Source organism: Podarcis vaucheri, assembly GCF_965113315.1.
Source record: "Podarcis vaucheri genome assembly, chromosome: 14".
Lineage (NCBI taxonomy): Eukaryota > Metazoa > Chordata > Lepidosauria > Squamata > Lacertidae > Podarcis > Podarcis vaucheri.
This window is the reverse complement of record NC_138752.1, coordinates 33,349,571-33,361,684: the sequence shown is the minus strand read 5'-3', so window position 1 is coordinate 33,361,684 and position 12,114 is coordinate 33,349,571. Positions and strand designations below refer to the sequence as shown.

At 46.2% G+C, this 12,114-nt stretch overlaps 1 protein-coding gene across 2 annotated transcripts in view; it reads left to right on the top strand.

Moving 5' to 3' along the window:
• ABAT (4-aminobutyrate aminotransferase) overlaps positions 1-12,114 on the top strand; it is a 42,643-nt gene that overhangs the window by 17,333 nt on the left and 13,196 nt on the right. For both annotated transcript variants that reach the window (XM_082199167.1, XM_082199168.1), the window contains 4 exons: positions 1,557-1,697; positions 4,774-4,871; positions 9,119-9,148; positions 10,288-10,405. In XM_082199167.1, coding sequence (XP_082055293.1) covers positions 1,628-1,697; positions 4,774-4,871; positions 9,119-9,148; positions 10,288-10,405 — 316 coding nt within the window. In that variant the 5' untranslated portion in view covers positions 1,557-1,627. The remainder of the gene's footprint in view (positions 1-1,556; positions 1,698-4,773; positions 4,872-9,118; positions 9,149-10,287; positions 10,406-12,114) is intronic.

Genomic DNA, 12,114 nt, shown 5'->3' with positions numbered 1-12,114 from the left:
GTGCCAGGAAAGGGAGAGATTTAATGATGGGATGGAGAAAGAATTACAAAACCCCTTTTCGCTTTAAGAGATTTGACTGCTTGTTTGGATAGATTCCACAGGGAGTTACATTTCCCTGGGCCATCTGTAACATGAAGGCGATTTGAGTGTCAGACAAAATAAACCCGAGGAAATGCCTGCAACCTCTCCAGCTTTGCGTGTTGCCGTGGCAATTTATGACCTTTCCAATACTGTAAGAGGAAAAGCAGGAACTGCAAGCTAGGAGCTAAATAAAAGTTGCTATGTGCAAAACACAATACAAGAAGATCTTGCAAAATAAAGATGGTAAATTCCCACTGTCAGGTTAGCAAAAAAAAATTATCTTTTTCTTAAAGGTTTTGAATCTGGAGTTGAAATTATTGATCGAATTCAGTCTGTGGAAGGAAAGAAGGAAAGTGGGCCATGAAGGGGGGGGAAGCAACATAAGGGAACGATGCTAGCATTTCAATTAGTCTTTCTAAATTCTTTGCCCATTGTTAACATTAATGTGAAAAGGAAGTGGCTTCAATGGGACAGCAGAGGCCAGATATACAGATTTTGAAAAACTTCCACAACGGGACAGGGATGAACCGGTGGGGGGAGCTGGGGGTAGGTGCGTTCCTTTCATCAAATCAAAGTATTAACAGTATAGTATAACATCAGTGTACATATTGAGATTATGTGCATTCTAACCAATACTGGACGCAGCTCCCATTTATAAAGCTAAATAAAACTGAAACAGCAACAAAAGCAGAACTTCATAGTAAAGGTCATTCACGTGTTCCACTGAATACAGGTAGAACTCATCTTTGCACATCTAGGAGTGTTTGTGTTTAAGAGTATAAGCTTGGCAATATGTACACCTCAGCTACTGTATATGTTATGTACTGAAGTTCTCACCCTGGGCCAGCAGGTGGATACTATAGATAGTTTTCACTCAAGTCCACGTATGCAAATAAGGGATTGAAAGTGATGTTCAGTGACTGGATAGTTACAGAAAGTTGTTACAGTTGCGTTGTAGTGGAGCTCTGTATAAGCAGGCTGGCTGAACCCTTCAGTTCAGTTCTGTTCTAGCCTGTGAATGAACAAGAACAGTTTGAAGAATTGCTGTGTCATCTGATATGTTCACCCACAACTTAACAGTTATACACAGAAACATACAACTTTGAATGTTATATGTGAATATGAGTTTACAGGTCAACTATTTGTGTACATAGGACAGGATGGTGGTGATTAATTCATGGAGAACTAGGCTGTCATTGGCTACCAACCACAATCGCTGTGCTCTGCCTTCACAGTCCGCAGCAGAAATGCTTCTGAATACCAGTTGCTGGAAAGCAAATGAGAGGAGGGTGTTTTTGTGCTGGAATCCTGCTTGCTAGTTTTCCACAGGCATTTGGTCGGCCCTTGTGAGAACAGCATGGTGGACTGTTGGGCGCCTGATCCAACAGGCTGTTGTTCTTATGGGGCTATGATTCATGGTCACAGGAAGAATGTATTTGCTTGTGTGTTGAGTCTCTTCCTTCTCTGTCTCCCAGGTCATCAGCAGCAAGTGAGGAAAAAAGGTTTGATCCTTTGTTTTTGTTTTTGTGGCGGAAGAAAAGGGGAGATGGCGTTGATGCTGCTCAGCCGACATCTAACGAGTTCGTTGCAACAGAACTCTAGGATTATTGCAGCTGGTAAGTGGTGGGAAAAGCACATGAAACAGAATGGAGATATTGGTAGAGTTCCACAGCTCAAGGCAGTGGCTTATATTAGTCCTGTGATGAATATCTCCCCCATGTTTCCCCCCTTCCTTCCACCAGTCTTCATCTATTTTTGGAGAAAATAAATCACATTTGGAAATTACTAGAGGGGAGGGAAAATATCATTGAAATTCGGGGGGGGGGGCGCTTGCCTTGTACCACATTCACACCACACATTTAAAGCACCATGATATCACTTCAAACAGGCATTGCTTTCCCCAAAGAATTCTGGGAGCTGTAATTTATTAAGGGTGCTGAGAGTTGTTAGGAGACCCCTGTTCCCCTCCCAGAGCTATAATTCCCAGTGTGGTTTAACAGTCAACTCCTCTTCACGGGAACTCTGGGAACTATAGCTCTGTGCAAGCAATAGAGGTCTCTTAACAACTCTCAGCACCCTTAACAAACTACAGCTCCCAGGATTCTTTGGAGGAAGCCATGACTGTTTAAAGTGGTATCTGTACGGGACTGCACAGTAAGATTCTTCAGCTGTGATCACGGCATTGCAGGATGTTGAACCAAATGACCCTTTGGGTCCCTTCCAACCATAGCTGTCAACATTTCCCTTTTTTAAAGGGAAATTTCCTTATTCTGAATAGGATTCCTCACAAGAAAAGGGAAATGTTGACAGGTATGCTTCCAACTACAGTTATGCGGTTTTATGTTAAAATCCTTTCCCATGCTGCAACCCAGTTTTGAAAAACCCACCTGCTTTTAAGTCACAATTCCCTTCTCAAATGAGTTAGTCGGTTGACCTGGTCTGTTGCAACTCTCTGGAAAACGTTGGATCAGTATTACAGGAAGGGTAGGAAATGTGGTTCTGTGTTTGCAACAATCAGCTGGCGCTTATTAGCTGTGTTGCACAAACAAAGGGGCAAGGGGGCATTGCAGAGGCCTCCTCTAGCACCTGCCCTATCCCTGCCGTTTGTTTAATTTAGGCTTGTGGCCAACAAAAGGCTTTCCCGCTCCCCCCCCCCCCCGTCTAAATGCAGTAGGGTGGTGGAAAGGACAACAAATTGAGGATCCAGAAAGTTGACCAAAATCATGTGACCGGCAGACAGAAAAAGGCTCCCCTGTGCTTCTGTGAAAAATGCTGAGGTGCGCAGGTGATTGGGCTGTCTTACTTAGGCCACATTCACCCCATGCATTTAAAGCACTATGACACCACTTAAAACAATCATAGCTTCTTCCCCCAAGGAATTCTGGGAGCTGTAGTTTGTTAAGGGTGCTGAGAGTTGTTAGGAGGCCTTAATCCCCCTCCCAGAGTTCCAGTTCCCAAAGTGCTTTAACAGTCAGTCCGTCTTTCCAGGGAACTATGAGAATTGTAGCTCAGTGAGGGAAATATAAGGCTCTCCTGGTGACTCTCAGCACCCTTAACAAACTACAGCTCCCAGAGGTATTTGAGGGAAGCCGTGACTGTTTAAAGTGGTATCATAGCGCTCTCAATGTATGGGGTGAATGCGACCTCAGTATAAGGCAGATTCCCATGTTCCTTACAAAACATCTTTCCGTGAGCAAAACCAGCCAGGATCCAAAATCTTCCCTTTCTGTTCTGGCCTTTCAAGAGGCTTTTAAATTCCTCTCGGCTGGGAAAGGGCTGGGGTTGTCTGGTACAAACTGCCTCCTTCTGCATCTTGTTTATCCTCTGGAGCTTCTCGTGTTACTCTTCAAGCATCCAATAAATAGGATTCATCTCCCAGAACATTGCACAATAATTGTTTACTTGCTACGCAGTTCCCACAGGCTTGGCCTCCTGCTCTGTGAAGATTCCTGTTAGCAAAACTGCAATCTGAATTTGGGCATTTTTTCACCATGCGCCAGAATTTTGGTGAAAAGGTAGATTGGCCTCTATCATAGAGGCAGATATATGTCCTGCATTGTATACCCACAAAGTCTAATACATTTGGAGGGCCACAGATTCCCCATTCTTTAATCTAGTTCATCATTGCTAGTGGTTTTTCAGCATCTCAATGAGAGGTTTTACACATCACCTGCTATCTGAATGACCTTTTTGTTTTGTAACTGGGGACGACACGGATTGAGCCTGGGAACTTCAGCATGGAAATAATGTGCTCTGTCATCTGCGCAATGAAATAGAGGAAAGAACATAGGAGTCTGCCTCATTCTGAGCTGGTCCATCTAGCTCAGTATTGTCTACACTGACTGGCAGCAGCTCTCCGGGATTTCAGGCAGGACATTCCTAATCCTTCCTGGAAATTCTGGGGATTGAACCTGGGACCTTCTGCATGCAAATCAGATGCTCTGCCACTTAGCTACAGCTTTTCCGACCAGCAGGAATGTTCATGAATCCTCTATTGCCATCCCATCAACTCAGCTGATCAATGTTCAGAGGCTTCACTGCCACACGTGCAATGCAGTCAGATCAATCAAGCTCTGATCAATAATTTAAATCAGCTAAAATTTCGGCTGGTTTCATCACTGGAGGGCATACTTATTAATCTTTTTCTTGGGGAGGCGAGGCTATTTTTGGTCCTAGTGTGTCAGCTCAGTTTGGACAGATGGGGCTTCTAGCCAATGCTTGGTAGCCTTTGCTTAATAAATTATGTCAGAGGCTTCCACCAGTGTCTCTGAAAAGGCGTTCGGACTGGTTTTTGCTAGAAGACCACTTTATTTCACTGCAATGGATTTGTTAAATAGATATGTACACTCAGGGTGGCGAGTCCTGTTTCACCACTTGAGGTGATCCCAGAAGTGCCACCTTGCCCTGCAGCTACCACCATACTGCCCACCACCAAGATCTTGCCCCAAATGGACACAATCTTGCCCGAAATCTGCACTGGCGAAGGCAGTGCTTCTCTACCACTGGCAGAAGCAGCAGGTGCCCCCTGGAGAGCTTCTGCCACCTGAGGCAGCAGCCTGGTTCTGCCTAATGCTTGGGCCGGCCCTATATACAATGCAACTCTATACATATTACCCAGAAGGGAGTCCTATTGTGCCCCTTTAACCTTTTAAAAAAATGACTTCAAATTGGTTAACTTTATATTCCTTGCAGGGCACAGAGGAATCAGTCAAGCTGCAGCAAAAATTGATGTGGAGTTTGACTATGATGGGCCCCTCATGAAGACAGAAGTCCCCGGCCCAAGATCCAGGGTAAACTGATGCACTGAGACAGGCGTCTTTCAAGCCCCTTGTTATTGGCCTGGTTTGGCCTGGTTATTGACCTGGTTTGGATGGGGGAGAATTCGATTCAGTGTGCATTTAAACTGTCACAATCACATTTTTCAAAACAAAATGAGAATTGAAAGACAGCCATGCTTCCAGATTTGCACTTCTACAAATTTTGTGATGCTGTTTTCCACCTAGTGTTCACAAAAATACATCTATTAGGAGAAGGTGTGCATATAAAAATGAACATATTTGAGAAAATAACATACAGATGTGTGTTAGGAGAAATTGCTTGCAGAGAGGTGTTCCTTAGTCGAAAGTGCATACCAAAACATGCTGAGGAGAAATTTGTGCTAAATACTGAACAATTCTCATGAAGTTTTAAAAAAGGAAAACCCAAACGGCCACAGAAAATGTGAAGAACCGAATTTAGGATTTGAAAAATGTGAAACCAACAGAAACTGAAATTGACGGACCTATCAATCCCAATTGATACGTCACAGTAAGCCACCCAATGGCTTAGTGGAAGGTGTGCAGACTCCAAGAGGAGAGAGTGCAGCCAATTAGTTCCTCAGCTGAGCTGAGCTATGGTTTAGCTTATAGTGTTGCCGGAACCCAGGCTCACACTTCAGCTCTTTCTAGACTAACCAAGGTTCCCCTGTGGTTTGGAGATCCAAACCACAAGCCCTGTTCAGACAAGATGCTAAGCCGAGCCATGACTTAGCTCAGTGTATCTATCCAAAATACAGTGGTGCCCCGCAAGACGAAATTAATTCGTTCCGCAATTTTTGTCGTCTAGCGAATTTTTCGTCTTGTGAAGCACGAAATCCCATAGGAATGCATTGAAAATCAATTAATGCATTCCTATGGTCAAAAAAAGTCCAAACAAAGCCAAATTTGGTACAACAACAGTTTATTAACTGCTCTTTAAAGTCACACATACTGTAAAGAGCAGTTCAAAAATTGAAGGGAAAATAAATTAACTTTATAAACATGACAGAAAAACATTTAAAAATCAACAAAGTGCACAGTACAGTACATACATTTTCTAAGACTCTGGGGGACCACTCGAAGGAGGCTCCTCTTCCACTCTTTGCTTCTTGGTCAAGAACCTGTCCATAGTCTGCTGCTTTATCCGCCTTTTCAGCAGCTCCCTGAAAGACGACATGACCCTCGTATCATAAAAGTTCCCAGCGTCATGTGCCACGTGCTTCTCAGGGTGGTGTAGATCTGCAAAAGTCTGCACCTCCTTCCACTTCTGGCAAATGTCCCTCAGTCTTTCGGAGGACAGCCGTTCCTCAGTTGCTTCCTCCTCTTCCAGTGAGGCCTGCTCCTGCGCAGCCTCTGCCTGCAGTTCGACCAGCTCCACGGTGGTCAGCTCGTCGTCGTGCCCCTCCACCAGCTCGCAGACGTCCTCCTCCGTGACCTCCAGGCCCATGGTCCTCCCCAAGGCAACAATGTCCTGCACCACTGTTGACTCTGGTGCATCAGAGTCACTTGGTGCCACACAGTCCGGCCACAGGCTGCGCCAAGCGCAATTCAAATTTCTCTGGCTGATCCCTTTCCAGGCCGTGTTGACCATCTTCAAGCAGGTGACGATGTCAAAGTGGTCCTTCCAGAATTCCCGCAGGGTGATGGTGGTGCAGTCAGTCACCTCGAAGCATCGCCTGAAAAGCTCCTTGGTGTAGAGTTTTTTGAAATTGGTGATGACCTGCTGATCCATCGGCTGGAGCAGTGGCGTGGTGTTAGGCGGCAGGAACATGATGTTGATGAAGCTGAAGTCCACCTCAAGGCCTTTAGGATGGGCAGGAGCATTGTCCATCAAAAGCAAAGCCTTCAGCGGCAGGTCGTTGTCCAGCAGGTACTGCTTGACAGCAGGGCCAAAAGCAAGATTGACCCAGTCCACAAACAGCACACGTGTGACCCAAGCCTTGCTGTTGGATCGCCACATGACACTCAGCCGCTCCTTGTCGATCTTGTGTCTCTTGAAGGCCTGTGGGTTCTCCGAGTGGTACACCAGCAGGGGCTTGATCTTCAGGTCGCTGCTTGCGTTGGCACAGAAGAGCAGGGTCAGACGGTCCTTCATGGGCTTGTGGCCAGGCAGCCTGGACTCCTCCTGAGTGATGAAAGTCCTTTTGGGCATCCTCTTCCAAAACAGCCCGGTCTCGTCGCAGTTGAAGACCTGCTGCGGAACGTAGCCCTCCATCTTCACAAGCTCCAGGAACTCCGCTGCACACTCTTCAGCCGCAGGAACATCAGAACTGGCAGCCTCTCCATGCCTGACCACGCTGTGGATGCCAGATCTTGTCTTGAACTGGTCAAACCAACCTCTGCTAGCCTTGAAGACTTCTGGCTCGGCTGAGGTTCCTGGCTGTTCCCGGATGAGGTCAGCGTGCAAGGCCTTGGCCTTCTCACAAATGACGGCCTCAGACACTGTGTCCCCTGCACGCTGGTTCTCTTCTATCCAGATGAGCAGCAACTTCTCGACCTCCTCCAGGACAGCTAGGCGGTTCTTCACGATCCTGGTGACTCCCTTGGCTGCATCAGTCGCCAGGATCTTCTCCCTCATCTTCAGGATGGTCCCGATGGTCGATGGGTTCCTGCCGTACTCCCTGGCGATGTCCGTCACACGCATTCCGCCGTCGTGCTTCCGGATGATCTCCTTCTTCATTTCCAGCGTCACCTTCTCCTTCTTCCTCTCGCCGGCCACCGCAGCAGCAGTCTTCTTGGGTCCCATGGCAGCACAGCTCCTACCTTCGTAAACTCAGAAACAGAAAAAAAAATCAGTGATGTGCTTCAAACCCAAAAAATACAAAAGCACCCAGCCACCCACCACACAGAAATTAAAACCCAGAACCAAGGCCTTGAATCCCAAGCACCCCAACCCCAAATCCAAAATCCCAAAACCCCCAAAAAAGTTTTAAAAGTTTAGCTTACCAAATGGTTGAAAGAGAAGTTCTGGAAAAGCTTCAACAATCAACCACCGAAGTCCTCAGAAACCTCAAATGGCTGCAAAAAAAGTTTAGGAAAAGCTTCAAAAATCACCAATGTCTTCAAAAACCTCAACTGCTCCCACAGACACGCACCAACCCACCCACAACACAGAAATTGCAAACTCCTCCCCAACTGCTCCCCCAGCCCCTCCCCTACTGCTGCAAACCCCTCCCCAACTGCTTCCCCACCCAGACAAAAAAAAATTTCAAAAAATAACAACATGGCCAGCACTCAGAAATTCAAACTCAGAAAAATTTTCAAAAATAAACAACCATGCCTAGTAGTCACAGAAAATCATAAAAAACCCAAATGGTCCCAGATTTCTTCAGAAACCTCCCCCACTGTTCCCCTAGCCAGCCAGCACTCAGAAATTCAAATTCAGAAAAAAAAAATTCAAAAATAAACAACCATGCCTAGTGGTCACAGAAAATCACAAAAATTCCAAAAAAAACCCCAAATGGTCCCAGATTTCTGCAGAAACCTCCCCCACTGTTCCCCTAGCCAGCCAGCACTCAGAAATTCAAACTCAGAAAAAAAAATTTGAAAATAAACAACCTGGCCCAATGGTCACAGAAAATCACAAAAATTCCAAAAAAAAACCCCCACAAGCCCCCAGATTTCTGCAGAAACCTCCCCCACTGTTCCCCTAGCCAGCCAGCGCTCAGAAATTCAAACTCAGAAAAATTTTCAAAAAAAAACAACCTGGCCCAGTGGTCACAGAAAATCATAAAAATTCCCCAAAAAGGCCCACAAGCCCCCAGATTATCGCAAACCCCTTCCCAACACCAAGTCCTTGAATCCCAAACACCCCAACCCAAAATCCAAAACCCCCCCAAAAAGTTATAAATTTTTAACTTACCAAATGGATGAAAGAGAAGTTCTGGAAAAGTTCTGGAGAAGTTTTGGAAAATCTTCAAAAGCGAGCAAAGTCTGAGAAAAGGCTACCAAACCACGTGCTAACAGTTGCTCCTCGAAGCCAAGTCGCAACTGCAGCTGCTCAAGCTAAGCACCCTCGGTTTTAACGGTTTTTACACAAAAGAAACAAAGTCGCGAGACGTTTTCGTTTTGCGAAGCAAGTCCACAGGGGAATTCGTCTTGCGAGGCAAATCGCGGACGAAAAAACCTTTCGTCTAGCGAGTTTTTTGTCTTGCGAGGCATTCGTCTTGCGGGGCACTACTGTATCATCCTGCTTAAGCCGCTAGTTATATTCATAATATTCTTTATCTCTTTCTTTCCAGGAATTAATGAAACAGTTGAATAGAATTCAGGTAATTTATCCTGTTTTTAGTGTAAAAATATAAATCTTTTGCCCCCAAACCCTTTACCTGCAGAGCCTTATAAGAATACTAGGCAGCAAATCAACTGTGGATGGGCAGGCCACCCTCCTTGCAAATGGGGGGCGGGGAGGACATTCAATACTTTTTTGAGAAGTTGGCCATATTGATTTTCAAGGGGAAAAGTAGCCCACAGTCCCCGGCTTGGAAGCTGCTGCAGATGGGGGGGGGGCTTGGAGAGTTCCCCCATGGCTGTTATTTGTCTGTCCTTATCTCTCCTACCCCCCTCTCCGTGGGCCACATTTGACCAGTTGTCAGAGCCTCCGAACTCTCTGTCGCCTGGTATCACGATGATGTCAGGTGGGTTGTTTTTGCCTGCAGGGTTTGAAATCAAACCACATGGGCAAAAAGCCCAGTGCTTTTTGCAAACCCCAGCAATCAGCTGATGCAAGCAAACCCTATTTTGGCTCAGCCTTCTTTACCTGCCAACATGGATGACAGGGCAGGTATGTGTGTGGCTTGGCCCACACAGCCTTAGGGACCAAATGGAGAACCCTGGCCAGTCTTCTTAGGCCTGGGAGCTGGAGTTTTCCTTATCTGGATTCATATTTTTTTTATTTAGAGCATTTGTACCCTGCTCTTCAGCTAAAAGGCCTTTCAGAGCAGCCGATAGACCATCAGTTAAAACAAGACAGCCCCTACCTGGAGATTTACAATCTATTTTTTTAAAAAGGCACAAAAGGGAGGGGGAGGGGAGAGGAAAAAAGCAAACTCGGTTTCCCCGATACTATGCTGAGAAGCAGCTTGCTGTGTGTGCATGTGACCATTTTCAAGTAGGAAGTTGGTACAGGACTCCAGTCTGGACCAAGGGCGCATTGCTTTTTATTCAGAATAAAAAGTGACTGCTTCAAGCACAATCAAAAAAGCATGAATAAAGAGTGCCGTGTGTTGACTGACCCTTAACTTCAGGGCTCTGCCAGGGAGAAAGCAGGCAGACCGGGACAGTGTTGAGGCCTCAAGTCTTTTTTAAAACCAGAAACAGCCCCCCTCCTCCTCCTGTGCTAAATGGCCTGAATGGTCTTTCCGGGGGGGGGGGGCAATGAAGGCCACTTCTCTCCCTCCCTTCCTTCCAGAATGCAGAAGCCGTGCATTTTTTCTGCAACTACGAAGAAAGCCGGGGGAACTACCTTGTTGATGTTGACGGGAACCGAATGCTGGATCTCTACTCTCAGATATCTTCCATCCCAATAGGTAAGCCAAGAGGATGTTCTCTTGTGGGGGGCATGAAACTCCCTTCTGGGAGATTGGGGTTGCCTGCTGTCTTAAAAACAAACGGTTGGGCCATTTTTGCAGGGTGAAGTTATAAAAGTCCATTGACAGCAAAACAGAACTTCCCTGTACAGTGGCAATCTACCTCTGAAGAAAAACTGCTGGGGCAAATAACAGGGTGGCTACTTCATGCCCTCCTTGTGGTATTTCTGGAGGCATCTGGCTGGTCACATTTGTTATTGTGGTTAGTGTCCAACTGGGACCAGGGTCCAAATCCTCACTTCACCACGAAGCTCACTGGGTGAGCTTGGGCCAGCAACTCACTCTCAGGTTAACTCTCAGGTTCACGGGGTTGTTGTGAGGATTAAGTGAGGAGCGTGGGAGAACCATGTAGATCACCTTGAGTACCTTGGAGAAAAGGATGGGGGATAAATGCAATAAACAACAAACAAACAGGAGGCTGGACTGGGCAGACTCTGCACTGGTCCTGCAATGCAAGTTTAGCATTCTTCTTTCCGTGTTGTGAGTCCTAAATTTGAGCAAATGTTGGCCCGAAATGCACGTTCTGGTCTAGAGCCAGGGTTGTCATTGAGCAAGGCGCTCCAAACTCTGAAGAAAGTAGGTTAGCCTTTATGTAAGACTTCCAAACAGAACTGAATAGCTACAGAAGTGGAACTGGCTAGGCCTCCAAGCTCCTGAAGGGCAGGAATGCAGATTAATGACCACAAGAGTGTGCCATTTTATTTTGGCTAGCTGCTGTGTAGTTACTATGTCTGAGCTGTTTCAACAATACACCGGCGTCAGAAGAGCACCAGCTGGGCCCGCAAGCTGTCAACGAAATATTTGAGGTTGTGAAAACGGGGCTTGTGACGCTGAGCTTGCAAACTCTTGATTGTGTAGAAATTAATGGGTCACTTGCTGCCTGCTAAGATGCTGTGATTTGACGGAATGTTCAAAACACTCAGCCTGCTCAGGGTAAGCAATCATGTCATTAGTAGAATGTGACAAACCAGTCGCATGGCTTTAGGATTGTTGCCAGAATAATTGGTGCACACACAACTTTTGGAGACTTTGCAGGTGGTCACTGCAGTGCTTTTAGTTGTAGTTTGTTATTCCAATATCAGTGATTCTGAAACTAGTTTGGAGGGGGGCATTTAAAAGAGGAGCATGGAGAGTGTGGACTGGGCCTCCTACTAAAGGTGGGTGCTGGCAAGTCCCATAATCACAGTCACTGCTCTTTGTATCTGGGCTTCAATAGGGTGGCTAAAGTGTCCCTTTTGGGGAGAAGCAGCTGAATTTGTTGCTGTCCACTGTGCTGATTCCTAAATCATGCTCTTTCCCTGTGTATGCCCTGTTCATCCTTGGAGGCGCTCTATTTTCTTCCAGCTTCAGGGACAGCTGTCCCAGAAAGCTACCCTAGAAGTAGCTACTGCCCTTGTAAAATGAAAATTCACAATAGCACTCTGTCAAATAACAGAGCAGTTGAGGTCAGGCAGTGATCCATTTTGCATGCACCACTAAGCCAAACAATGGCTTTGACTGAATGAGTAAGTATTGCAGGGGGTTGGACTAGATGACCCTTGGGTCTCTTCCAATTCTATGATTCTGTGGTGCACAGTACAAAAATTGTGGCCACTTGGTTCCTCCCCTGATCCCACAGTCACTGCACTACCTGGAGTTAAGCCATGGTT